Below are 26,652 nucleotides of genomic sequence, written 5' to 3' on the forward strand. Positions count from 1 at the left end.
TCTCTAGCGATAAATTACTCCCGATTTTGAGTTGGCGGGCATTTTCCAGAGCGGGACTCGTTTTGGATTTAAGAAGCCCGCCCACACGCTCACCCCCCTTTGATATTTGTTTCAGGAAACCCTACGTCTTCATGTCCTGGCGATTCAGAATCCCGACTTGGCATTTCATTTCGGGAGAATCCTCTAATCTTACGCTTCGTTCATCATATATTATCCGATTAAGCGAAGGTACGAGGACCTTTTAATTCCACGAATCGCGTGCATTAGCTATCTTTGTGGGTTCTTGCTGCTACATATTGTTCGTCCTATATCTCTTCAGAATGTTCTCTTCTCCCTTTGTTTGCTCGAATCTTTGGAAGTTCAGCGATTTATCGTGGTTAATCTCTAGTTCCGGCGTTTGCAAGGGAAACATCCATGCGTAGTAAGTATTAGGTCGGAAGTTGATGCTTTTGGTGTAACTTCCTCCCAATATTCTCTCTGTTTAGGTATTTAAGATTACGAGTAGAAATATATAATACTCAATGGTGATGTCCCGAAGGCAGTTCCTGTGAATGTTTGCCCTCCAAATTCGTTCACTCGACGGTGGAAATTCTTTCGATTTGTTTGACAAATACATGATGAGAGGTATCCCCAATAGTTAGTTCTGTATGGGATGGGTCAAGTTAAATTAAGTTAGCTTGGTTACCAAGTACTCTTTCTCCATGGGAAAATTCTATCAAGCTGGATATTATAGCTCTACATGCAAATTGATGGACCTAGTTAGATTTATTTATTTATTTATTTTCAAAAAGGGAAAAAGATTCGGAAAAAGGATTATTGGATCTATAGTTCAGGAGCAGCATGCTTTAATGAATAATCCAACATGTTATAAAGGAGGATTCGAAGCCAACCTTGGCTTCAAAATGATGGTGTTCACTCCTCTCCAGCAAATGAAATAGTTCTGCTCTACAGAATGTGTTTACATTCAAGATAGACTTGCTGGATTAATCTCAATGATGTCATGGTCAGTTCTGGAGAAGCTATTCCACAATTACTTTTAATTGACGTTATCTTGTGCTGCATATATTTCTGAGTTTGACCTGGACATATGCCGGACTATTCCTTCCACAATTCTGAACTAATCTTCTTTCCCTAAACTTGACTTTTTTTTATTTTTATTTTTTAATGTGTGCTTGGTTAGTACGCCTGCCTATGTTGAAACCTTTCAGACAGTGTGTGGTGGACTAGATGATGGTTTAACATTTTTTATTTGGGTTTGTAGTAGTAGCAGGTTAGGATGGTTTCTCAGTGCTTCTCACTTGGTGATGCAGTCAAACCAGGGAGGAGGTCTGGAGTCTCTTGAGAGTTCCTGGATCTTTAATATCAAACATCTTAATAATCCCATGCCGACTCTGCACAACATCCTTCCATCATAGGTTCGTTCTATTAGTGTAGTTTCTTGGTGCCTGACAGTCTTTTTTGAGAGGAGGGAGAATTTTCGTCCTGATGACTATCGAGACGAAAATTCCGAGACATCACCGGAATAGCTTCCATCCAAGTTTAGTCAACCACGGATGTCTTCCAATGAAAAAGGAGCTACGCTCTCGCGAACTCCAACTCTTAGTAATGTAGAGTTGTACGCCACTCAAAAAAAAAAAAAGTTTTTTTGTGTGTGTGTGTGTGTGTGTCGTATTTTCTTCTGGAAATAAATTTTATGCAGTAGGATTTAGTGTCAAATACGTAGTACTAGAACTCGATATTTATTATCTGTCCTGAATCGTCAATCGCGCAAGGAGTTCCATGGAATCGGAGCCATCCATCCACCCATCGCTACTACTAGTCCAGGTGATCAATAAAACTCGAGATCCCATGTTATGTAGCTTTGATTTGGGTTGCTTTTGAACCACACGACAGTTTATAGTTTTTTAACATATCCAAGGCCATCATCGTCTGTTGCTTTGAATGCATGATTTGTTATTCGATTCAATTTTGCTTTGAAGTCGTGATGCAATTTGTGCTACTGTTGTTGTATAATCAAAACCCTTACTTGTTGTCCCTCAATTTATTTTTACCTAATACAATTTTAGGTGGGCGTGTCGTGTTGCCAATGTAGGAAATTTCTGGGGGTGTTCGTCGCTGTCGCGTAAGCCTCTGCGGAAAGAGCAAATTACACAGGTTGTAGCACCTCTGAGCACATTGTTTACTGGGAATTGTGTGTGATCCCAACGTCGCTCACAATTTTACCTAACACGGAGCTGCCGGTGAGCCTGCCAACAGGTTGCCGCTTTTCGACGGATTAGCTTTTCAGGTGGCGGGTCGATTCTGACACCAATTCGACCCGGCATAATCATAAGGGATTAGCACACAATTAGTTTGATCCTCCTCCAGTTTTAGTGTCGATTTATCAACTTGCCTCGTCGATGGTGGATGACACGTAGATCGTATAAAGAGTCAGTTTAATTAATGATCATGATAGGCCCGGCATAATCATTAAACCGATCCTGTTAGTTCGTCAGCCGCAGCCGAGAAACCTGATGGATCCCTGCCTGCTGTCTGTCTGTCTACAAGTCCTCATAGGTAGCTCCTTGACAGGTAACATCAACATTAAAGAAAACGCTCCTACGTTGGCTTTTATGTCTTTTTTATTTTATGTATGTATCTAAAACATTGTTTACGCGTTGGAACGACCGTATGCTTCAGCGTTGCCCGGTGACTAACCAACATACGTACGAGGAGTCTGAAATGTTACGGGTATACGTATTCTCCATGGTGTGATGTCGATGGAGCAAGTGGGCTTGGCCCCGTTATCATCCGTATCACTCGCGAAGGCTCGACTAAGTGAAGCCGTCGTCGTCGCCATCTATCGATCCAATCGCCACCGAGCATCTCTCGCGTGGACGATCCCTGCGATCCATCATGTCACACCCGCATGGTGCGCCGGGATCCTGTCCCACTCGGTGATCGCTCTCGTTCCCACCACGGTGGTGGTGACAAATAAGTTGGTAGGAAAAAGTATTCCTGCATTCTTCGTAAAACATACTTCTCAGCGTATAAAATGTGGTGAGCAATCCTTCTCCTCTACCGGGGGTGGTGCCCGCAACACGACCTACTTGGCGGGGCCCACAAGGGGGGAAGCAGAGGAAAAAAGAGATGGGTCGTGTAAAATAACAGGGGCGGGGAATTGGTCGTTACGGCCCGTTAGTTTGGAGGTTTAGCTTTCTGCGAGTGAAAAAAAAATATTTCGGGGATTGAAGTAGAGATAAACGAGAGAGATAGAGAGAGCGGTAGCAACCTGTCTCGATCCCGACTTTTTCATCGGCATGTTCCGTCCTCTGCGTCACAATCGATTATGTATCGTCGTCCAGCGATGAGAGTCGGCTGAATTCTGGATTTTGATTTCCGTGTTCCCGTGCTACTGCAGATCCCCTAGTACGTCTCCTCGTCCCCGATCCCTGATTATTGGATTCCGGTGTTTGGTCTTCTGATCAGGTTCCGGTACCTTCTCCTTGCGGCGATTCTTTTCTCTTGATTTCCTGCTTGCCTGGTGGTTTTCTAAACTTTAGAGGGTAGTGGCGATTTTATTTCTCAATTTTATTTCTCTTGATTTCCTGCTTGCCTGGTACTTTTCTTGAGTTGTAGTGCTGACGGTTGTCATGATAGGTTCTGATTTGTGTTGATGGTGGTTTTCTTGTGACTGTAGGGGTATCGCTAGTCATGATTGGTTACCTTCTGATCTTCTTGTTTTGATCTCGCCGATGATGTCGATGATACGTGAAATATCTGGATGCCTGTTTTTTGTGCTTTTCTTTACTTTTCTTGGGTGAAGCGTTGTCAGTTGTACTTGTTGAAGTTAACTAAATTAGGATTTCCGTATACTGAATCTGGCAATTGATAATTTTTTCTTGTTCGAAATTTTATGTTTCTTTAGGTCTTTTCAGTTTAGGTTGCTCAATTTAAAGGGTTATCGGACCATGTGCGAGTTTTATTCTGTTCTGTGACTGATTCTCCCCGGATTTTAGCCTCGTAGATAATCAGGAAATGATGGTAGGTATGAGACTTTTCACCCGGCTTACTTGTTGCATCGTGCTATAATATTTGGTCGTCATTTGTATGATGAAAGCTCCAAGAGCTTCCATATATGAGACCTGAATCTAGCTTTCTATTGGTGATTATCTACTAGAAGGATGTTTAATCTCATGAAAATATGGATAAAGACTTTTTGGAATGAGAGATTAGCTATCGTCATCATCCATAACCTATTGGTAATTTGAGCTTGTGCTTTAGCTCCACAGAGTGCTATCCGAAATCATCCAAGTGTCTCATTTTTGGCCCCCCAACACTGTTATCATCCTTCGGTGCACCTTTTATGTTTTCTGTGAAACCCCTTATCGTATGGGTAGGTTGATTCAGCCTTTAGGAATCTGACATCAACTTTTGTTGTTTCATGTAAGTTTAACAACCCAATGTCAAGCCCTATGAAGACTTCTAGGGAGCCTTTTTTTAGTCATTGTGAAGTGGTCTCTGTGACACCGTTTTTAATTTGAAAAAGGTCAGGATTATGTTGTTGATGACTCAATGATGATTGTTCATTTGCCCTCCAAGAGGCAAAAGTTTAAAAGAAAAACAAAATGATCTTTCCTTCTTCTAATTTATGGTTTATATATAGATTTACATACATGGTGAGTCTGATGATTACAATCTTCTAAAGTTCTGTGACCATATTTGTCACCTTGCCACTGTCATTGTTTCGCTGATTCACTAATTGAAGAGCTGCCTAGAAGAAATTTGCAGATTCAAGTTATTTATTGATGTGTATTGTATCTTGATCTTAATACCTTTACTTGACTAGCAATAAAAAATAAATTTGAGTGCTTTCAATGGTGCTTAATTTCATCTTAACATACCACAAAAAGTTCCTTGTGCTGTGTCTTAGTGTCGATCATTATATGCTATTATCGGTCTAGATTACTTGTGAACTCATTAGTAAGATCTAGATGACATGGAAGCTTATAGTGATCATTGTTATATTATGTACTTCATACCTTGATTCCTACTGTTCTTTCCATTGTACTTGGCCTGTTTTGAAAAGGAGATATGCTGATAATTTCTTAAAACATAGCCATTCATTTTGCTGTTTTTATTGATCTATTCTTCAATTTCTGCCCTTAACAGATTTATAATAGAAAATGGTTTATCAATGAAAAATGTTACTTCTATGCAGTACAGTTTTATATCAGTTTTTTGTGGTTCCTATTTTTCTTTTTTTCTTGAGATATCAGAATTGGTTTGGGTAGGCCACAGGGGTGTTCTTCTTTATATTCTTTTAGACTTGGCAATTGTTTCTTTAATGGGGTTTTGCTAGAAGGTCCAACAATTGGAAATATCTTCCTTTGGTGGATTGAGGCATGAGATAATGGATTACATAGTTTTAGTGACGGTGAGTCATGAAAGTGGTTGTGTATGTGTTTTCCATTTCAAAGGGGGAATAGGTGCGAGCTATCTGGAACAAACCAATCAGAAAACAGACACTTGGTCTAGTTCATGAACTTTACTTGTTTAACATTTTATAAAATTCTGATGATTATTTATTTTAAATTTTTGATGTAAAAGAAAAAAGTGATGAGGACGGATATACAATGAGGTAGGGAGGTTCAATTCCATTTTAGTTTTTATTCTTAATTAAGATAAAATAGATAATTCCTTATTAAGGTATTCAAAAGTAGGAAATATATATACTAATTGCTGAAATATGTTCCGTGTAAGGGCATGAAAGATCACAAAAAATGGTAATGAAGTGGGCACCATTATTATCTTTCAATTTAAGAAAATAAAGATGATTACATTTCTCCCCCTCTTGACATTTGGTTTCAGATTCGACTTACCTTGAAGTAAAAGATGTTGATACATTTTTTAACATCCTCTTCTCTTTCCCATACAACTTCTTTCTTTGTATGGTGTTGCTAGGGCATTTTTACTATATGTAGTACTTTAAAAATGGATCGACTGCTTCATAAGCAGTATCTTCTTGCAATTGTAGAGGTTGGTATCATAAGATCTAGGATGGATCGACAATCTACCTTTGAAGCATTGACACGTGAAACACATTATGTTTCCAAGCGCCGGGAACAAGGCACTTTATAAGCATCCGATCTTTTGTATGTTTTCAAGTGGACCTATATATCTGAGAGTTAACATCATTTTGTCCGAATCTCATAACACCTCTTGTCGAAGATACCCTTCAAGAAGACATGATCCCAACCTCAGATTCTATGTCCTTTCTCCTTCAGTCCTCATGTTTGGGTCTATTATCAGAACCCGACAGACCAAGCCTTTAACTCCATGAACAAGGGGCATCCAAAGCTTCAGGACTACCTGGTAGATTCAGTGAGGTTTCTGAAGCTTGTACAAAGTCTTCTCCAGGTAGAGCAGAGGACCAAGTCTGCTCTTGCACATTATGAAGCATCGGAAGAGGCTCGATGTTTTGGTTTGCTCGGGGAAACCTTGGAGTACATGGAGCATTTGGCTTATATCTATGACCAACCTTACAAGCTGAAGCATCATTGCTCTCGTTACCTCTGACAGGATCCATCTCACTTACAATTCACTAGTTCTGGGCTATACTTTTATAGGGCTGATTCAAAACTGACTCATCAACTTGTTGAGCCTAAACCATTAGCCCAAAATACTTAAAGTTCAAGCAGTTGGTGGTAGACTCAACTCGTCTAGTCCTTGTAAGTTCATCAAAGATTTATACCATTTTTTATGTGGGACTAAACCGGGATGTCATAATAATAACTTCTTGTTGTATGTTTGAAAGATTGACATAATGAAATTAAATCAGGAACCCTATGTATCATTTCATAGTTGATGATGCTTATCCTTTGTATGTGTAGTTTGAGTAGGTTATATATGTATCTTATATTTGGTGGTCTTGAGCACTACAACTTGTAAAGTTCTTTATCTGTCTGAACTGTCCCTGCTTAATGCTTTTAACATTTGGTATGCTGTGAACCATGACATGGAAAATTTTAGTTGCTTCTTCTGATAGTCTTGATTTTGAGGAACTCTGACTTGTATTTGGCAGATAAACATTTATAACAAATAGTCTGAGGAAATGAGCCACTAATGGCAGCTGCGGAAGCCAGAGCTGCTTGGCAGCGCACTGCAAACCGTTATCTAGTCCAGGAAGATGCAAAAAGAGCTCCAAAATTAGCTTGCTGTTCTTCATCTACCCCACAAAGTGATTCAAGCAATGGGAACACAGCAAGTGCACAAGATTCCCCTGGCCCTAACTTCATGCCTTTTAGCAGGAATCTCACGAATGCCTATCTATCACCTGAAACAAAATGGTGGCTTCAGCTGCAACCCAACTTTGGATACCAGAATGAGCTTATTTGTGAACAGCTAAGCTCCTTAGAAGATGAGGCTGACGAGAACATGGAAACTGCAGTCCCAAAATCGAAGCTGGGTGGGGAGTCTTTGCCAGTTGACTTTGTCCTTAAAAAGGAGGTGTGTTTTATGGAATCTTCTTGGGTGGTATCAACAGCTTTCGAGAAACATGGTTCTGAAACCAGGATCAAAGAGATGAAGACAACAACCAGCTATTCACAACAGCTGCTAAAGCCGAAAACGTCTATGGTGAATTACCTTGATAAAAAGGATGGGCTTCTGGATTTGAAGCCCGTCGATCAATTTACTTCGCGCAGGCCAGAGAAAGCCTCTTCGTACTTTGAAACATCATGGGCTGGGGGTAATAATTCTGAGCCATGGTGGCGTATTGCAGACAAAGATGAGTTGGCTCTGCTGGTAGCCCAAAAATCACTGCACCATATTGAAAACTGTGATCTGCCTAAGCCGAGCCAAACAGTTCATGTTACTAGGGACCCACTTTCTGCTCCTGAGAATTCGGATACTAGTGGAATATTTCAATCATCTCTGGGTAGAAAGCTAAATGCAGACATATGCAACGGCAACAAATACTCATGTAACACATCTACTTCTGTGAAATCTGACAACAAGAACTTGTCTTCCAGTGAAAGAGGCTATATGCTGCATGATTCAGAGAAACCATACAGGCAAGGCTCTATTTAGTTTGTGCTCTGTTTTTCATTTCAGTGAAACATTTGTGTGACTACATGGTGTTGTGTTTCTATTTGCATTGACCCTGAATTTAGTTACCAGCTATTATATGGTTTGCATTAACGGTTGGCCTTGGATCCTTATCTGTTTGCACTCTATATTAATGAGTTCACCTGTCCCAAATAAAAGTTCTGTAGCATATATCACTTGCTAGTGAAGACCAAGGAAAGACGAGTCTGGATAAATTAAAATTCAGAGTCAGGGGGATTATTCTTAGGAAAAAAAGTTTTTTGCAGAATAAGCAGAATCATGATCATTATATGAAGCAAAGCATTCCAGTCTGCACCACCCAATATCACTAAAAAATAATGATAAAATAAATAGTGACTGTCACCAAGTTATAGGATTTAAACATGAAGTGCAACATCAATTGAGAAGAGACAGAAGAAAAGCTATTAATAGCTTCAATCCATTATAAAATGAGAAGGGGAAGCCGAACATGAAATATTGGGAATAATGACTTGTTCTTATCGTCAACGTATCGACATGAACCAAGGAATGTGTTTTGTCGTTAACTAATGCACTCTTGTTCTTCTGCTTATTGATGAATGGTGTAAAAAGAGTTGTCAATGTCAATATTGCTTCCATTTAATAATGTTTTATATTCTCTAATTTCACATACAAAACTGATTATGGATTCTGTTATACTGATCCATGTCACGTAATATGCTTCTTTTCCGCTGGGCCAATATTCTTTCTTGCTCGATCACGGTGGACGGTAAGGCTGATTTAAACATGACATACAAGCGATACCGCAATGCTAAATTTATGCGACGTATCATCGAGGAAAAACTCGTATTGATAAAATTATTTGATTGATTAACTTTTTCATGCCAAGATTGATTAGATTATTTGTCGATGTAGAGTAATAGAGCGGTAATTGATCAGCGGATCCATGTTATATTGCTAGCATTTATTAGTTGTTAATAGTAAGAATCATTACATATATTTATAATTTTGAGCCTCCAAAGCCATGCAGAGGTCGTCAAATGAATTGGCCTATCTATGGCAAACTCGAACGTTTATTTTACATGGTATCCCATCCCATCAGCCTTTTAACTTGATTGTGTATCTTCGTCAGCTTGTTCTTCTAGCGTTTATGCCCATTAGGACATGCCTTTTTCAGTATATGACCTTGAAAATGTTGACAGTCTCTTCTAATATGGCATGTTCTTTCTATTCTTTTTCCTCTATGAACATTTCTTTATTTCTCGGCAGTAGAAATATGTCTCGTAGAAGGGAGTCCTTCATATAAATGCTGTGCTTTCTGAATATATTTCTAATGTTATGCAGTGACTCTGGAGGTTATGTGAAAAATGAACAACCTGAACGTAACCAGACATGTGAGGATGACCTTTCAAGAGCTCAGCTGTTGGAGGCACTTTGCCATTCCCAGACCCGTGCTAGGAAAGCTGAAATGGCAGCCCAGAAAGCTTACGATGAGAAGGAACATATAGTCAAGCTATTGTTGAGACAGGCTTCTCATCTATTTGCATACAAGCAGTGGCTACTAATGTTGCAGCTTGAGAACCTGTTTCTCCAGCTCAGGATAAAGGAGCACCAGATATCGACGGTCATCCCTGTGGTGCCTTGGATAGCACCCAAGGGGAAGTTATCCAGCGAAGGTAAGATAACAAGGAGGAGGAGGAAAAAGCACAAATGTGAAATATGCAAATATGCAGTTGCATTATCTCTTGGATTGGGTCTGGCTGGCATGGGGTTGCTCTTCGGCTGGACCATCGGATGGTTGTTTCCTCCTGCTTTATAGATTTTTCTGCAGTTTGGAATGCATCTCTCCTGGATGTGGATATTAGGCCCATCCCATGTTCCATGGGCTAATGCGAAAGCTTGGCTCTCAGGGTGTGGGGGAAGGGGTGATTGATGTTTTGATGTATATAAGGTTTCTGATGTACATATGATATCTTGAGACCGAAATGCAGTAGGGGCATTTATTATGCACAGGCAGGGTGGTGGAAAGCTCGAAACGAACGAAGTAAAAAAAAAAAAAAAAAAAAAAAAATGATGGGTCTATCTGGCGATGTGTACCATAGATTTCAATTTTATGTTGATATAATAATGCTGCTTGCGTGAATCCTCGTGATATATATAGCATATAATGCAGAGGGATCTCATATTGCTTGGGGCATGTTTTCTTGCGTCCATCCATTCAGGGTCGCATTCTGTAATGTCCATTCAGGGGCTGGTGATTGTGCAGAAGCAGTTGGACAAGTGAATGATGGATGGATGGCAAGCAGCTGATTACGAAGACTTAATTCAATGGGATGCCAATAATGCCACCGACTCTTTCGTTTTGTCCTCTCACGAAAAGGTTAGTAATGTGGTATATGATTATGCAACTTCAATATCCTCATCACATCTTTTGGCCTCCCCACCTCGAGTCATGAATGAAGTTGGCGTATCACCGATCTAGATTGAAGTTGATTAATGATGATTGATTAATAATGATGAAGAATAATAATACTAATTAAAGAAGAGTATGTTGATGCAGGCAAAGAGGTTGCGCCATTAAAAGATTTAGTTAGTTGGATTGGCTGAATGAAAGTTATTTTAATTGCATGCCGACCTCTTCCCACCCACCGTGAAAAGGATTTTTGTGTCACCGCCACCGATAGCGCACATCCATCCAACTTAGCAACCAACCCATTCATTTATATTGTGAATGAATGCTACTTTTTTTTTTTTTTTTGTTTTGAACTCTCGCAAGAAAGATGGTGATGATGGTCTCTTGTACTACTACTACATGGAAGGAAACACGTGTGTTGCTTCTGACTTCTTTTTTGACTCCCCTAAACTATCTACTACTATGCTTCTCTCGTCTTTCTTTTGCCAACTCCTCCAATACAATCAATCATCGCGTTGTTTCCTTCATTGTTTTAACAACAACAACAACAACAACAACAACAACAACAACAACAAAAATAAATATTATGATAAGAATTGTTTTAACCACAGAGGAGTAATGTTTAGAGTTAAAACAAAAATAAATAAATAAATAAATTCTATGCACATCTTGTCTTTTTGATGACGTTACAAGCTTCAAGTGGTTCTTCTCAATGTTGGAAGCACATACACGATTAGCAAAATACTTTTTTTTTTTTTTTTTTAATTCTCAACATTGATTTGTTCCGAATTTTGGTTGCAAGCATTTATTATTATAAATGCCGGTGTGGTGTGTCGGATGCTATGAGGACTTATTAGTCATAGTTAGTTGGTTGTAGCCCTTTTTCTTCTATCGAGGAAAAGAAAGTAAAAACAGTATACAATTCAACCATAGACTTGTCTAGCAATAGGGAATGGTTGGGTTAGGTATAATGCATCACAATAAATCATACCTCAAATCTCTAGAACCTTCTACAAGTCCTGACGTTGCTTAACCTTAAGCCACACGCTACCCCCTTTCTTTTTTATTTATTTTTATTTTGGGCGGGGGTTAAAATAATTAAGAGTTTATTATTTTCAACTTTTATTTGGTCCTCTCACCAAATATATTGCTATTTTTCAAAATGTATTTTGCTGGCCACTTATAATTACCTATAATTATTTTTTATGTACACGTTATTGGACTTTCTAAATAAATAAAAGTCGACAAGATCTTATGAAAATTAAATATATATATTTGATCTTCTTTATTCTATTTTTTAAATATATATATATATATATATATATATATATAATATAATATGTTTAAGGAATAGTGACTTCCCTTCTCAATATTTATGCATTTAAGGAATACATTTTCATCCTGAATTAATTAAAATACATTAAAATTCGTGAATAAATCGGAAAAAAGGAATGGGTGACTCTCTCTCCCTTCTCACCCAACATTTCCCTTTCAACTCGGTCGCTCATCCGCCACTTGGTCTTCCGTTCCAGAAAACGCCGACTCCTTTTGCTTCTCCTTTCACATCTTCACACGCTTTCCCGTTCCCCCACTTCCACGAAGCTTCCTCCGCTCCCTTCCCCTCCTCCTCCTCCTCCTCTAACCTTTGTCTTCTCTCTCGCACGCCCATATTAATGCACCTCGCGCTCGTCTTCCCGACGACCGTCGCGTCCAACGCACAAACACATGGAGGGCCACGGCAGCAGCAGCAACAGCAGCAGGGACAACACCTCGTTCTGGCAGTTCAGCGACCAGCTCCGGCTGCACACCTCCACCTTCTCCAACCTCTCACTCGGCGACAGCATATGGAGCGACTCCTTCGACGCCAGGCGCACCGACGACCGCCGCAACCTCGACAGCTCAGCCCCCCTGTCGGCCGACTTCAACCCCAACCCCTGGAAGATGACATACACTAATCACAAGCTCGCCTTCGGTACCTACAACAACAACTACAACAGCCAACTCAACCGCTACAACGCCGTCGACGACAACGGCAAGCACACCAACGACGGCGTCGCCAAGAACGGGAATTACTTCACCGGCAACAACATCGATTACAAATACGGCGGCGGGGAGACCAAGAACTACTTCAACAAAGCTATCGGCAAGCCGGCCAATTTTGGCCCCGGCAGTAGCAAGAAGAGCAACATCAACGTTAGCAACGATGGCAACCTGGGGAAGAAGAAGAAGAACACCAACAACAGCAACAACAATCACAACAACAGCAACAACAACAACAACGACAGAGGTGGGGCCGTGGACAAGAGATTCAAGACGCTGCCGCCTGGGGAAGCGCTGCCGAGGAACGAGGCCATCGGAGGTTATATCTTCGTTTGCAACAACGAAACCATGCCGGAGAATCTCACCAGGCAGCTCTTTGGTATTCGCCTTACCGCTCTGCTTTCCTATGGAGAGCGTGTCGACGTTAAAAGATTAGTTTCCGACGACAACTTGTAATTCCGAGCGCTTGTGATTGTCAGGTCTGCCATCGAGATACAGGGATTCGGTCCGAGCAATCAAACCGGGGTTGCCGCTTTTCCTTTACAACTACTCAACCCATCAGCTCTACGGGATCTTTGAGGTGCCAAGTTTAGTATGATTTAAGTTTGCCTTAGATTCTTGAGAATGATACGTGGATACGTTTCGGTTGTGCAGGCGGCGAGTTTTGGAGGAACCAACATCGATCCCACAGCTTGGGAGGACAAGAAATGCCCCGGCGAGTCCCGTTTCCCCGCTCAGGTGTCCTCTTCTTCTTCTTCTTCTTCTTCTTCATCTTCTTTTCATGCCATGGTTGCCTCTTTATTTAGGACGGAATAATGAATCCGGAAACTCCAAAGCTATTCTCGTTCCCAACACCATCTTTGGTACGATTATCGCATCATCTATCTGTCTTCGAAATCTGCTGACCTCAACCATACTAATCACCGGAACAGTAGTATTCTTGTCCTTCAAACACCTCTCTACTTGGGGGTGGTGTCTCGGAGTTGCGTTTGAAGGCCCAACTGTGACCGTGACACACCGAATCGAATGTTATAATACCAAGCATTTGCATTCATCGCCGAAAACTAAGAAAAATGAAGATGATTATTCTATGAATTTGGGAATCTGCAACCACCAGAAACAATTGCATCGACGATCGAGTCTGATGCCGACCGTGAGGCATGATCGGTTGGCTTTGCATTTAACATCACCCCCATCTCGGGGCCAAGACAGTGGGGCGGAGCAGCTGCTCTGTTCATCATCTTTGGACGCAGACGTGCAACTACCCAAGACTCTGCTTGGTATAGAGTTAATAATAATAGCACGTCCTGTCACTTACGCTGCTGTTCTTCTTTGACTAGGTGAGAGTGGTGACGAGGAGGATCTATGACCCCCTGGAGGAGGACGCTTTCAGGCCCATACTCCACCACTACGATGGCCCCAAGTTCCGATTGGAATTGAACGTGGAGGAGGTACATGAATCGTCATCCCTGATCTCACGTTATGGTCGATGAGACATTTAAGTCTATGCTCACAAAGCAATTTTTTTTTTCTCTCTTCAGGCACTGAAGCTCCTTGATATCTTTGCCGAGAACGACAACGCTTGAGGAAGGTGTGATGAGAAGACGACCGATATATGTCTTCCATTAGCAGGTCCAAAATAAGGTGTCCGTCCGGGTGATGTTCTCGAGAGAATACCGTGTGTGTTACGATAATAAACTCGGGTTTTATACTTGTGTGCGGTGCTCTGGTATGTATAGCAGGAGCCACCGATCCTTCTTTCAGACAGATGGATAGATCGATAGATAGATAGATAGATAGACTGATAGTGCATGCAGATCATCACTCGTTAGATGTTGAGAATAATAAATGGCTTGTCACGCACTATGCTTTTACACGATTCGATTCGAGTATCTCTCATCTGCAACGCAGGACGGTGACGTTCGAGAGAAATCAACTCAAAACAGAGAGATAAATTCATTCGGTTGAGGTTCACTATCTGATACCTACTCTTGTCTCCGTCGGTGGGAGAAGAGTAAATAAAGAAGCTGATCATCCATAATCTGATCTCTAAAGGTTGCCGTACCTAATCAGCAGATTGTTCTTTTCTGCACTATCTATCACTCGCTTGGCATTATTTTTCTTTCTGTGCTTTGCTGAGCGAAGAAGGATCAATTTTTAATATGCCGGGGAGGATGATGGACACTGTCATGTCGTCCACTCGCTACGGAGTGAGAATAAACGAGTCGGGCCAATCCTCTTCCTGCAGCAAACCAAATCTTTAATCCACGCGAAAGCTTTCTTGTCGATCTCCACTTTAGTTTCTAAACGGAAGGAAGTCCTTTTCTACTTCCATTTGCAATTCAATTCGATTCAATCCTTTTTGTCTTTTCTAATCCCTCTCCATTATCCCGAGGGAATCGAACACATACTCAATCAAAAATTCACCATCTGTACGAAGCATAAATACCAAATCATAAATAAACATCGGTGCATTGTCATCCAAAACCAAGGCGACGATTCATGGAAGCGTCGGTCGATGGTATCCGATTGCATCGTATGCTGTGGAAGTACGTAACTTGTGAATCAGCAACTCTTCTGATTTGATGAGCTCTGTGGTTATTGCCACTCTGACTTGTTCCTCGTTTGCCTTCTCCCAATTAATGATGCTGTGTGCTTGTGTGGACCAGAGAGTGCCTCACCCTCCGCTCATTTTAGCAGAGGCTGTTCCGATGCTGCGAAGACATCCATGGCAGACTGGCATTCCTGCGCACCACATGGTTACTCGTCCCACAAAACTTGTCATGTTGTTGGATTGCCCACCGAGGAAGGACACACACTTTTCAGTCCCTTGTACCCACAGATTTCACCCGTCACACACGACGCACGTCGACTCCGTGTCGCTTAAACCCTCTGTCGGGTCACAGCTTGCCCCGTAGGTTTGGAATTCAGGAAAAAGGTCATCGAGAATTATTTGCAGCGTTTTGTCTTCTTCTTCTTCTTCTTCCCGGAGGAATGCCAGCTCCGTGATCCCCCCGCTTAAATACCGGCGGACGCCATTGTTGGAGGAGACGGAGCGCTGATGGGGAACTGCACCGTGAGTTGCTCTGCGGTAGGAGCTGCTCGTGATGGCTGCGCAAAAATTGGTGAAGCTCATGGTTGCGTCCGTGTAGACCCGGAAACCATCACAGAAGTGAAGCCGGAGGCCCCCCGAAGAGTCGAGGACGTCATGGCTTCTGCGCCGCCCTCCGCTGCATGCAGACCCGGTGGGAGCGCAGGTGGACCGATGAGTTACGAGGGGGCAGCAGCTTTCAAGAACTTGGAGGTGTTGCGTTCGCCGGAGAAGGGTGTTTGGAGGGTGAGGGTGGCGATCAGCTCGGAGCAGCTGGCGGAGATATTGTCGGAGCAGGCCAACACGGAGGCCATGATCGAGAGGATGAGGGCATATGCTGCGAGCACGGCGGGGGCGGCGACACAGAAGCATCCCAAGTGCAGGAGAGCAGCGGATCGGATGAGTCACTGTGAGGAAGTCTTTCCCTGTTAGCATGCATGCAGACGAGTGAGGAGAATCATTAGTTCCCACCGTCGTCAGATTAGCCTGTAATAGTTGTACCGTTCTATCCTGCTCGTCAACCTCAACTAAACAAGTTGTGCTTTTTGCGCTCGTGTTCCAACTCCCTTGGCAATGTAGCGGCGTTTCCCTAGAAATCACAGGGTTACGTACGTAGAAGAAGGCGACGACAGCATTCTGATCCCAGACGGAGCTTAGATCGGATTCCGTATATGTTAGCGTCGAGAAGGGGGACAGGATTTGAAGAACGTTAGACGTAAGAGGTCAGTCGTGCGTCGTGGAAGGCGACCTTCCGTCGATCGCACGGAAGCCGTTTCCTTCGTCGAAGAAGGATGGAGGAGGCCCCACACGGGGGAAAGCGCCGTCCACTTCACGTCCCCCACACGGCAGAAACCATATGGTTTCTTCGTCCGCGTGGTCCCACCTGATCCCACTGACACGGTCAAAACTCCGCCGTTCCATGCTGTTGTCGACTCAAGATACGATTCAGCATGCGAAACGGGGAACGAGCTGCGTGCTACAAGACATAAGTTAATAATTTCTAAATTAATCGAGACATCGATCAATGCTAGTATTTATTTTTTATTTTAATTACTCATTATTTTATATTCTTATTAATTTCTCTAAATATAATTTTAATTTTTGGGTGGAAACCCGAATCACCATATCGGATCAGGATCTTTTCAACCCTTATTGGGCCAACTTCGCATCACTCTCTTTGAAGGTAAACGTAATACCATCTGATCCAGACAACAAACAAGCTTATGCCATCTTCTTGCATTGCCAGCATCAACGAATCAAATTCCAGATGGAAAACAACAGGTGCTTCCTACCGCAGCAACACTTGCAGGACTGACACACCACCAACATTACAACAACATATATATAAAAAAGGAAAAACCATTTTCATCCATATAAGTCAATATAATTCGACCTTGCATCTTCTCAGCTCTCTCAACTCTACCTATCCACACCAGAACTGATCAAATTAAGGAGTTATTTCTATTTCTAGTCATCAGCTTGATCTGTAAGTTTCTTGTGCAAGTTTCCATTTCCTATGCAAGTTGTAAAAGAAAAAAAAAAGAAAAAGAAACTGAGGAGATGGTGAGCATGGTACCAAAGCCACCTTCTGTGACTAAGTAGACACCGACAGCACAGATGAATGTACCGTTCATCTTTTCCGGCATCTGTACTGAACTATCCACACCAGAACTGATCGATTCGGGAGTTCCTTTTTTTTTTTTTTTTTAAATGTCTATTGTAAATGAAATGCATGCATAGAGAACATCATATCGACAATCACCCTTTTCTCGGCTTCTTCAACCTAGCATCATCGAGCTCTGGTGGTGAACCATGTACCATCGCCCATCATGGAACTCATAGATATTCGTTACGTAATATGCCTCCAAGTCCACACCAATATACGTGGTCATGGTGACCCAAGCCATGCCATCCAGAATACGAGCTCGCACATCCCGTATCTGGAGATCAATCTCTTGACCACCGCCTTGGCCCCAGTTCAATGCCAATGCCCAGCTGTCAATTACCGCACCGTACCTGCCAAGAAAGAACCACCACCACCTGTATCACTAAACCACAAACTGTAAACAACATTAAGAAATGTGTAGGTTGAAAAAGGAGCACCTCAAACAAGCCAAACTCTTAGCTTTAAGTGGTATTTCTTGTAAAAGTCAATCTATTCTTTAATTAGATATAGAAAAAGATAACCCGATGGGCGAGACTCCCATCAACACAATGTCTCAGAAAACCATTGCATGCACTCTTACCCGAAGAGGTTATACCGTTGCCCAAAACCTGGTCATCCAGGTTGCAAGCAAGCGACTGGTTATTGTTTAGCAACAATCAAAATGAAAATTAAATTACATCAAAGAGATATGTATAGCATATTCATCGGGTAAGAGATTTGTACATAGGTTTTACAAAGACATCTCCAGAAGAAAATAAGACGGAAAACATTCTCTGAGGTAGAATAAAATTCAAGAATGCAAAACTGTGTTTATTCCGATTTCATCACGAGGTTTTTTTTCTAGCATAACGGATTCAACGAAATTAAGGTTTAGGCCATACCCTGTGAATAGCTCCCCGGATCCATGCATACATTTCACATAGTCAGCGTTAAGCCATAAACGACTCATTGCTGGAAGTGACCTCTCTCTGATTATATTATAGAATTCTGCATTAATATTGATAATGGCTTTTGTGGCTGCATAGTAAGCCTTCCATCCATTGCTTGGATTAACAGTGTCCTGTTCCACTGTGAAGTCCTACAAGGAAAAAACATTATTAACATATATAACAAATAGTCATTAGATGCCAGCAGCATCCAAATGCTAGACACAAAGCATAAGAAGTCTTTCATAGTTATGTGGTCCATCCAATTTAAACCAACACAAGTGACTGCTCAAATTTGCCATCAACTCAGTGAGGATATGTAAACCGTCTAACAGATGAGAATAGAGATGCACCGCAGTAAGGAAGAAACTAGAAATTTTATGGATATTAACATGAACATAGCACTACCCAGTACCCAGAACTGTTGGGATACAAAATGAGAAAAAAAAGAGAGCCATGTTTGTCATACATAATATCTATACAAAATAGGATGATATACACAAAGTTCTAAGACGAACAATCATGGAAGTGCATCAGATGCAAGTGAATTAAAAAGCATGTCTAAAACTATTTGTCGAGATATGCCTTACAAACACAAGATATGATGAGAAGCATCTGAACTTGTTAATTCATAAAATAACTCCTTTAACAGTAACTATTCTTAGAGAGGACTCTTCGGTGAAGGCGAAAAGAAAAGCCAGAACGAGGAGAGATCATAATAAAAGTAAATTACTTACTAAGTCAACATTAATAATTTTGACCATGTCCTGTTATTTGGAAATTTGGAAACTTAGACCCCAGAAACTGATAAGAGGAGACCCATGCACATATTTCTTAGAACAGAGTATGGATATGCAACAAATATACATTACTATAACCACATCCTGCTCCAGTTAGATGATGAAAACAGATTAGAGGATAGCTCACTTTTAAAACTACATACAAGGACCAATATATGATGGTGAAAAGTGACTTGTGTAATCAGTTTGGGTGCAAGCTTTGGCATCGAGTTAACATGTAACATCCAACATCAAGCAAATAGGCACGAATGGTTATCTAAAGTACAACCTCCAATCTCATTAAACACCCTTGAAAACATTCCTCATAACTCATAATCCTAATTGTTTAAAATGTAGCCAATCATAGCATCCTTTGATGCAGTTATTCATGAAAATGAGAATCATCCATGTATCATCTTGGTTTCAGCTGTCCATGTAGACCAACCACCTCTCCGAAAATAATATTGCAAAATTGAGGAAAAGCAAAGTAATTCTGACACATCAACTCTTTAGCAAGGTATGAGTCTTTAGGTCAACGACACGAGAGTGTTTAAGTGCTTTGAGTTTGGATTTTATAATTATATAGAAAAATAGTATTAAGGATGAAAGAGGAGGAAAGGATGAGAGAGGAGTAATAGTAGTACTAGTAGGAGGAGGAGGGGAAGTATTGGAGATGGTGAGGCTGCAGGTGGCTCGAGACAGTGGCCAGTGTCAGCAAGAGATACGAATCAGAAAAGATCAAGGGAGAGAGAGAGAGCGGAGCAATATGTTTGACAAACGGATATATCTTTCATGGTCCAGACTTGTCAACTTGGATTCAGATTCAGCGATAGGGGAATGATTAGACAGGGAGTAAGCATACAAACTGAATCATGTATAGTCAACTTGGACAAATCTAGGTTTTGTTTCAATACAATTCAGTTCCTTGCGCTTGCTAGAGTTGGTAAATCACCTTTCACTGTGCTTCAGAGTATATTATGTGCCAGAGTTGTGGGATTCAGTTATCAGGATTTATAGCAGTGATAGAAAAATTTCTTGATATCCATGGCCCCCTTTAGAAACGCAACTGGGTCGCACAAAATGGATATGGATAGTTTGTTTTCTAAGAAAGAAATGAGTTCCAAATTCTTGGTTTATCATGTCAGATTTTTTTGTTCTACTGATGAAGACAATCCAGCATCTGCATTAAATTGGGTGTAGATCAGGAGAACAATGTTAATCAAATAGGATCATCCATGCAACTGACCATGCTGAAAAGGCCACAGGCAATAACATTATGTTTACTTTTGAAAACCCTATATCATTAGCGCTAGAAATCTTGGTCCAGGTCACAAAGAAATCATCTCCTGTAAACCAGATTAAGCTCTATTGTAGATGAGAGCATACCAAACATAAACAAAAACTTCGCCAGTCACAGACATCAAATTTGCACTAATTAGGTTCTCTGCAAAATTAGGGTCATCCAAAGATATTCGCCCCCATGATAATTACCGTGGAGAAACATCCCAAGTGTGTCCTGTCTGAAGAAAAAGTCATAACTTTTCCTATTTCAACTATCAGAATATAAGATGGCACTCCCAGATTCTCAACCAACTAGCAATCTCTGGCGTTTGAAAGTAAAATCTTTTGAGATCTAGGATTTTTCCCAGGCCGGTGTCTCGCTAACTATATCAATGATATGAGTCCTTCCTTGTTCAGCTATTATAAAAGAAAAAAGAAAGGTTTCTTTTCAATTAGATTATCGTTAGAAAAAGCCAATCATAGAGGAGCAAGGCCGCTAAAACTTCACGACAGTGAACTTTGAGATAGCACGACTATAACATTGGCAAACAACTCCTAACATCGAAGTGCCTCTTGCATGTAAAGTATGCCTTTCAACCAACGATAAAAAGTCAACGGCGTCAATCAAAGGAGTAACACCAATCAATCGATCAAGTTAAGGAGCCCATCGACAGATGGACCACAACGTATAAAACCGAGCAACTGTCCGTAACCAAAAAAAGGCAAAAAAGAAGAGGCAGGAGAAGCGGAAACCTTGTGGTAGAGGGCTTTCCAGGCGCCATCGTCATTTGCAGCCCTCCTCATCGCAGAGTTGGTCATCGAAAGGCGGCAAAGACTGGTGTAATCGAGGTAGCTGAGAGCATGAGTGGTAATCTCCGGCACCAACTGCTCCATCATAGACCCCCCAGCCTGCCACTCCGCCACGGTAGCCTTCTTATCCCCCACCGCCGTGCCCCCGTCGCCGGCGAAGGAATCGCGATCCGCACCACCGCCAGTGCCGGCGCCGCCGCAGACGCAAGCGCAACTGCAACGCCTCTTCCTCCGGGGCAACCGGAGGACCCCTCCGTCGGTCGATCGTCGGACCCAAAGGGCCCAGATGCAGCACAGGGCGGTGGCTCCGGCGGCGATCAGCAGGGAGCGGGGAGGGAAGGGGAAGGGCTCGTCCATCCAAAGCACATCAAGGGCGAGGGCGGCATCAAACCCTAGATGAAAAGACGCATCACTAGGCAGACGAAGAAGGAGATGGATTCCGAGGGGAGGTGAGATGGGCGAGAGATTCTTAGCACCAATTTGCTGTGAGGCAACGTAATTCTCGAGCGAGCCTCCGGACTCGGTTATTAGTTTTGATCAACTACGATCGTCAAATAATAATCGAGTGGTGCTAAACTAAAGTATCTACAAAATATAATTTTCATGAAAAATAATATATTTGTAATTGATTAAAAATATGTAAATATTTTATTTATGATCGTTTGCTGACTATTGTCATCCCACATATTCTATCACATAAACTAATCTAATCCTTTATAGAAAGCCATATATGCGACACGAATAATTGAATTCAAATTATATTATATGGTAGACACATATGAGTTCAAATTATATTCGGATGAGCCACACAGAGGCTAAAGCCCAGAACGTGAACTAATACTCACCGCACGATCAAAGTCAACGGTATAAATCAACGGTCCCAATAGATAGACCCGGATCCGAGCGGGATGATACACACCGTAACCCGTCGCCGATCAGGTCGCCATATATATCGCTCTTTCTTGGGGAATCGCGGAATCTTTTCTTCTCTCCATCGCCCGCCGGTCGTCAAGGAAGGCCTCATTTCGCCGCCCAACGAAACCCTCTCCCTTTCTCTCTTCTCGCTTCGATTCCTCCGTCGCCGCGTTATCCGAGGATAGGAGCTTGGATTCATCGAACATGCCGACCGGTAAGAGTAACTGGCTCCTCGCTTATAATCACCATGATTGCCGAGGGATTTGATCTCCGGTAACAATTACAAGAATTTTCTTGTTTCACAAATGTGCCGAGAATAAGTGGGAATTAATCATTTGATCATTATATTTTTCTCCGAAGCCTGAATCGCGTCTATTCACCCGATGAAAAGTTGGTAACTCTGCGATCGTTCTTGATTATGGATTTTCACAAATGTGCCTCAAGGGGTTTCCTTTCCTTTTTTTCCCCCCAGTTCGGTCGATTTAATCTGGGCCGAGAATAAGTGGGAATTAATCATTTGATCATTATATTTTTCTCCGAAGCCTGCATCGCGTCTATTCACCCGATGAAAACTCTGCGATCGTTCTTGATTATGGACCAGGGCGAACAATATCTTAATGTTCATCCCTTGTTGCATGCTTACGCACGTAATCTTAACGGAAATCATCTAATGTTGTTTGAGGAATTCTAATCCAACAAATCTTGTAAAGTCTGTTGCGAGCCCTACCAAGAATGTGGTACGCTTTGTTACATCATCATTTTTGTGCTCATAACGATGTACATGATACAGAGGTTGAATGGCTTAAGGTTCTGAATGCCTGTTTTCCACGCCACATTGTATGATATGTCTCGATTGCCTAGTCAGGGCACGGGGACTTTTGTTTGTTTTTCATGTTCCACTTGCCATGCGTCTTGTACTCCATTGGAAATTCTCCATGTGTTGAAACTATGCTGCAATATCTCTCAGGTCCTTCATGCGTCCTTATTGTTTTGCCAACAGAAGCTTCTGCATTGTGCTACTAAAGCTTTAAGATAATCACAGCTATTCCAACAGCAAAATGCCCTGTACTATTTGCAACGTCCTAAAAAAACCTGTGCTATTTTGGATTCCTTAAAAATTCATTTACAGCACAGGGATTTAGATAGTTTCGATTAAATTCTTTAGAGTGCCCTATTATCTTGATTAATTTGCATTTTTTTCTGTAAACTCCTTTGGCATTCTTTTCTTGTGTCAAAAGTTTCTCAGCTCATGAATTTGAGAGTCTGTTACATGCATAAGTTGTACTTAGATGTAGTCAATGCGTTTATCATCCATCAATATAATTATTATTTTTGGATTATTGGAAGAACTAGCTTACTTATTTTATCTTATTCGTACCTTGCTAAATAAGTAAAAGAAAAGCTAAGCAACATGATAGGCAGAAAACTGTGCGCACAATTTTCCTCTCTTGACCAATGCGTTCGATCTGTCATTTCTCCCAGGTAAAGAATTAAAGTGTTATACACTAGCCAGAAGCAATTCTTAGCTTCCCAAGCCCACTGGAGATTTCATTATATGAATAATTTTCTTTGGGTTATGTGAATAGTTATTTGGATTCTTTTTTCGTATGCTGCAAATCATGTCATTTCCAGTTAAAGTGTTTCCTCTTTTTTCTGGTAACTGATCATTATGTTTACTAATTTACAATTTGTGCTGGCATAATATGGAACAGTTATGTTGTTTATCGTTGTGCAGTTAGTGTCAAATGGCAAAAACAAATCATTCCAGCCATGGAAATCGGCACTAGTCAACCTCCCTTTGAATTTAAAAGTCAATTGTGTGCTTTAAGTGGTGTACCCCCTGAGAGGCAAAAAATTATGGTCCAGGGTGGCCTTCTGAAGGTATATGAACTTTCATGTTATATGGTTTTTTAATAAATTTGTTCTGAAGTTATAAGAAGCATTTTCCTTTCACACGGGATGATGCAGATTAGACAACTTTACGTGTCAAATAGGTGGTTTTCTTTTCTTGATTTTTGATGCTTTTTATATCTTATGAATACATAATATGAAGTTTTCTTAGATATTTGACAGGGTCAGAAGTTGATGATGATGGGCACTGCAGATGAAATAGTGCAAGCTCCATAGAGAGGTCCTGTATTTATGAAGGATTTCCCAGAAGAAGACCAAGTAGTAGCTTTAGTGAGTCTTAATTGTATCATCATCAATCTAAGAATCATCCAGTTGCTGTGATTCATCAGAATTCGTGTTGGACTTTTGGATTTCCAAAATTGACCATCAAATTGAATGATGCTAAAATATGCAAGATCAGGATCAGTTTTATGATTAGCAATAGGAGTCAAGATAGGAATGTCTGACCAAATGAGTTGATCTTTGCTATGCCAGCTGGGTAAGCTGAGCGATGAAAGGAATGACAGCTTGAACAACCCTTGTTAAAGTTGAGCTTGTTGGGTTAGGTTAATGAATGCTTCGATGAGAATTGTGATACTGGGTGGGAGTGGAGTAACTGATGGGTGGTTGATTGCCGCATTATGGAATAGTCGATGGAAGGTATAAATCGGGAAGGTGGGGTTTTCGATGGATCCTAAAGTAAGATTGGGGAGAGTTGGATCCTCCTTATTGCCCAAGAGGGACCTACATGATTTTCCTTGGACATATTGGGAGGGGCCCTCCGTTAAGCGCTAATATGTTAAAGCAGATTTTGGTTGTTCGATTGGAATGCTGATTTGGAACCAACCAAGCTCCTACTCTTTTCATCTTAGCGGAAGGTGGTATTAGGTTGAGAGGTTTCGTGATTGTCTAATTTGGAGCTACGTTGAACCCTACGAAACTGTGTCGGGCATGCTCAACAAAGCTCCTGAAGCTTAAGTTAGCACTCGAATAAGTGGTTTTAGCTAGACATCGAGTTTGTATAGGTTGAATATACTAAAAAGAGACCAGCTCAGAGAACATGCCTAAGGAACCCTTCTATATTGGGGTTTAGGATAATTTCACTTGAGGCTGTGGTTTAAGTCAAAAATGGCTATGTGTCTTCTCTGGTGTTGGGTGTCATTGTTATACATCGAATCCAGAGAATATGATACGATTGTGAGTGGGTCGTAACGTCTGGAGGGTGACATCATGTCAGCCACATGGTGGTGAGGTGTCAACCACGTGTTTGACGAGCCGTCAACCATGTGATGGAGTGTCAACCACACGGTGAGGAGGCGTCCACGATCATTATTTTGCAGTCATTATACCCATATCATCGTCCAACCATAATTTGCAGTCACTAACCTCATGAGATCAACAAAGTCAGATCTGCACCTGAGTCGGACCTTACTTTAATGGATTTATTTGGACCATATAGAGGTCTAACTGCATTTCTAGTTTGGTATTTTAATCTTACCTTCTCATCAGTCAAAATTATGGTGTCTGAATTTCACACCATTAAACTTCAAGGGTTATATGTCATGTATTACATCATATAACGTGTTATATGGGAATCATAATTCCATGTCGTTTGTCAGTTGTGTGACTCCATTGTTGATGCATGATTGAAAACTTTTCATGTACACTTTGAGTTGTCGTTTCATTGGCCATCTATTGTTGTTTAATAACTTGATTATTGACATTTTTATGAGGTAATGTTTCTGCATCCATATGCATGCATGCACGTGAACTACATTGACAGAGAGAGAAATAGACCTAATTGTTTTCATCAATTGTACCATCTTTGCCACATTGCCAAACACAAATTCAGAACTTGTATAAAGGTTCCACTAAGGATCCTCTTCCCACTTGAAGAAGAGCAGGCCTGCTGTGTGTGGCTTCACATGGTACAGGCACCAGACCAGAGCACTGTGGATGTGCCGCTGCATGATTAATGCTTACGTAGGTTCATAAAGCTCATCTGTAGTCATCAAACGACTCCTGAAAATGAAATTTGAAATGGCTTTCTTAAGTTCATTAAGCGTACTATCCATAAAACATTGGGAAGTCCCTCTGTTATCATTCAACTTTCAAGTTTCATGAAGAGAGAGCTAATCGCTTGCCACAGAATTGCTTGATCATCTTTACTGTGTTGTGTTCTGAAGAAAAGGTGCAGTTAACTGGAATTTATGACGTGGTCGCTGTGTTGACTCACAAGGGAAGGAGTGCCGACTATGTCTTCTGGGTGAAACAAGAAAATGGTGCGTGCTTAATAAGCTCATAGGTTCTTTTATGCTTGCTCTTTTTATGTTCCTTGTGTAGCTCCTTTTGACGCAGGAAAATGGATTCAGTACGATGATCACAATCCAATCCCGCGAAGGGTAGAAAGGATATTACAAAGCTATCTGGCGGCAGTAAAGACTCTTCAAGAGAAATCACAAGTGATCGATCTACTTTTTTTTTTTTCTCTTTTGATTAAGCTCTCACAAATGAACCATATAACATTTTTTTCTGGCAGGTGATTGGCACATGGCAGAAACATCTGCATGGATAAAAGCCCAAGCTGGTTTGATACGATGGAACATTGAGAAAAAAAAAAAAAGAAGAAAATTTTAAGATGAAAATGCCTCTATATTGTTTGTAATATAACCTATTTTGTATTGATTATTGTTTGATATATGGTCCCCTCAAGTGTGCTACATCCTTTTTGTGTTTTTCTGATCATCAAAGGTACCTCTGTCCAAGAAGTTGGG

At 41.2% G+C, this 26,652-nt stretch overlaps 4 protein-coding genes across 10 annotated transcripts; 3 read left to right on the top strand and 1 right to left on the bottom strand.

Annotated features, from left to right (window-relative positions):
- Nucleotides 1–3,156: 3,156 nt before the first annotated feature.
- On the top strand, nt 3,157–10,210 carry LOC135608577 (uncharacterized). 2 transcript variants are annotated; one of them, XM_065101642.1, is made up of 4 exons: nt 3,227–3,297; nt 3,401–3,468; nt 7,064–8,054; nt 9,412–10,210. In XM_065101642.1, the coding sequence occupies exons 3-4, from the start codon at nt 7,105–7,107 to the stop codon at nt 9,884–9,886; spliced, it is 1,425 nt and encodes a 474-aa protein (XP_064957714.1). In that variant the 5' UTR covers nt 3,227–3,297; nt 3,401–3,468; nt 7,064–7,104; the 3' UTR covers nt 9,887–10,210. The 2 variants fall into 2 exon arrangements, with proteins under 2 accessions (XP_064957713.1, XP_064957714.1); XM_065101641.1 differs by having other exon boundaries at nt 3,157–3,408.
- A 1,831-nt stretch (nt 10,211–12,041) lies between these two features.
- On the top strand, nt 12,042–14,396 carry LOC135608578 (B2 protein-like). The gene is made up of 5 exons (XM_065101643.1): nt 12,042–12,899; nt 13,000–13,100; nt 13,175–13,258; nt 13,861–13,971; nt 14,062–14,396. Exons 1-5 carry the CDS (start codon nt 12,206–12,208, stop codon nt 14,104–14,106), a joined length of 1,035 nt encoding a protein of 344 aa, XP_064957715.1. The 5' UTR covers nt 12,042–12,205; the 3' UTR covers nt 14,107–14,396.
- Nucleotides 14,397–16,939: 2,543 nt separating this feature from the next.
- Nucleotides 16,940–21,602, bottom strand: LOC103979676 (F-box protein SKIP8). The gene is made up of 3 exons (XM_009395845.3): nt 21,017–21,602; nt 18,159–18,355; nt 16,940–17,627 (listed from the first exon to the last, which is right to left on the bottom strand). The coding sequence occupies exons 1-3, from the start codon at nt 21,428–21,430 to the stop codon at nt 17,390–17,392; spliced, it is 849 nt and encodes a 282-aa protein (XP_009394120.2). The 5' UTR covers nt 21,431–21,602; the 3' UTR covers nt 16,940–17,389.
- A 411-nt stretch (nt 21,603–22,013) lies between these two features.
- On the top strand, nt 22,014–26,598 carry LOC135586249 (ubiquitin carboxyl-terminal hydrolase 6-like). 6 transcript variants are annotated; one of them, XR_010485574.1, is made up of 5 exons: nt 22,014–22,202; nt 23,724–23,869; nt 24,062–26,160; nt 26,237–26,340; nt 26,418–26,598. XR_010485574.1 is itself a non-coding variant. In XM_065101645.1 (5 exons), exons 1-5 carry the CDS (start codon nt 22,193–22,195, stop codon nt 26,451–26,453), a joined length of 387 nt encoding a protein of 128 aa, XP_064957717.1. In that variant the 5' UTR covers nt 22,021–22,192; the 3' UTR covers nt 26,454–26,598. The 6 variants fall into 6 exon arrangements, 2 of the variants coding, with proteins under 2 accessions (XP_064957717.1, XP_064957716.1); XR_010485572.1 differs by having other exon boundaries at nt 22,015–22,202; nt 26,222–26,340; XM_065101645.1 differs by having other exon boundaries at nt 22,021–22,202; nt 26,070–26,160.
- The last annotated feature ends 54 nt before the right edge of the window (nt 26,599–26,652 follow it).

Source organism: Musa acuminata, chromosome BXJ2-3 (genome assembly GCF_036884655.1).
Source record: "Musa acuminata AAA Group cultivar baxijiao chromosome BXJ2-3, Cavendish_Baxijiao_AAA, whole genome shotgun sequence".
NCBI lineage: Eukaryota > Viridiplantae > Streptophyta > Magnoliopsida > Zingiberales > Musaceae > Musa > Musa acuminata.

Bases quoted from the DNA above. Each gene is read 5' to 3' on its own strand.
- LOC135586249 (XM_065101644.1), top strand. The intron at 23,870-26,069 runs GTATATGAACTT...TCTGAAGAAAAG, and splicing joins TCCAGGGTGGCCTTCTGAAG to GTGCAGTTAACTGGAATTTA. The intron at 26,161-26,221 runs GTGCGTGCTTAA...TTCCTTGTGTAG, and splicing joins CTGGGTGAAACAAGAAAATG to CTCCTTTTGACGCAGGAAAA.
- LOC135608577 (XM_065101641.1), top strand. From the start codon at position 7,105: ATGGCAGCTGCGGAAGCCAGAGCTGCTTGGCAGCGCACTGCAAACCGT. The intron at 8,055-9,411 runs GCAAGGCTCTAT...AATGTTATGCAG, and splicing joins GATTCAGAGAAACCATACAG to TGACTCTGGAGGTTATGTGA.
- LOC103979676 (XM_009395845.3), bottom strand. From the start codon at position 21,430: ATGGACGAGCCCTTCCCCTTCCCTCCCCGCTCCCTGCTGATCGCCGCC. The intron at 18,356-21,016 runs GTTTCCGCTTCT...TTTTCCTTGTAG, and splicing joins GGAAAGCCCTCTACCACAAG to GACTTCACAGTGGAACAGGA. The intron at 17,628-18,158 runs GTATGGCCTAAA...CTTTCTTGGCAG, and splicing joins TCCGGGGAGCTATTCACAGG to GTACGGTGCGGTAATTGACA.
- LOC135608578 (XM_065101643.1), top strand. From the start codon at position 12,206: ATGGAGGGCCACGGCAGCAGCAGCAACAGCAGCAGGGACAACACCTCG. The intron at 13,101-13,174 runs GTGCCAAGTTTA...TCGGTTGTGCAG, and splicing joins AGCTCTACGGGATCTTTGAG to GCGGCGAGTTTTGGAGGAAC. The intron at 13,259-13,860 runs GTGTCCTCTTCT...TTCTTTGACTAG, and splicing joins AGTCCCGTTTCCCCGCTCAG to GTGAGAGTGGTGACGAGGAG.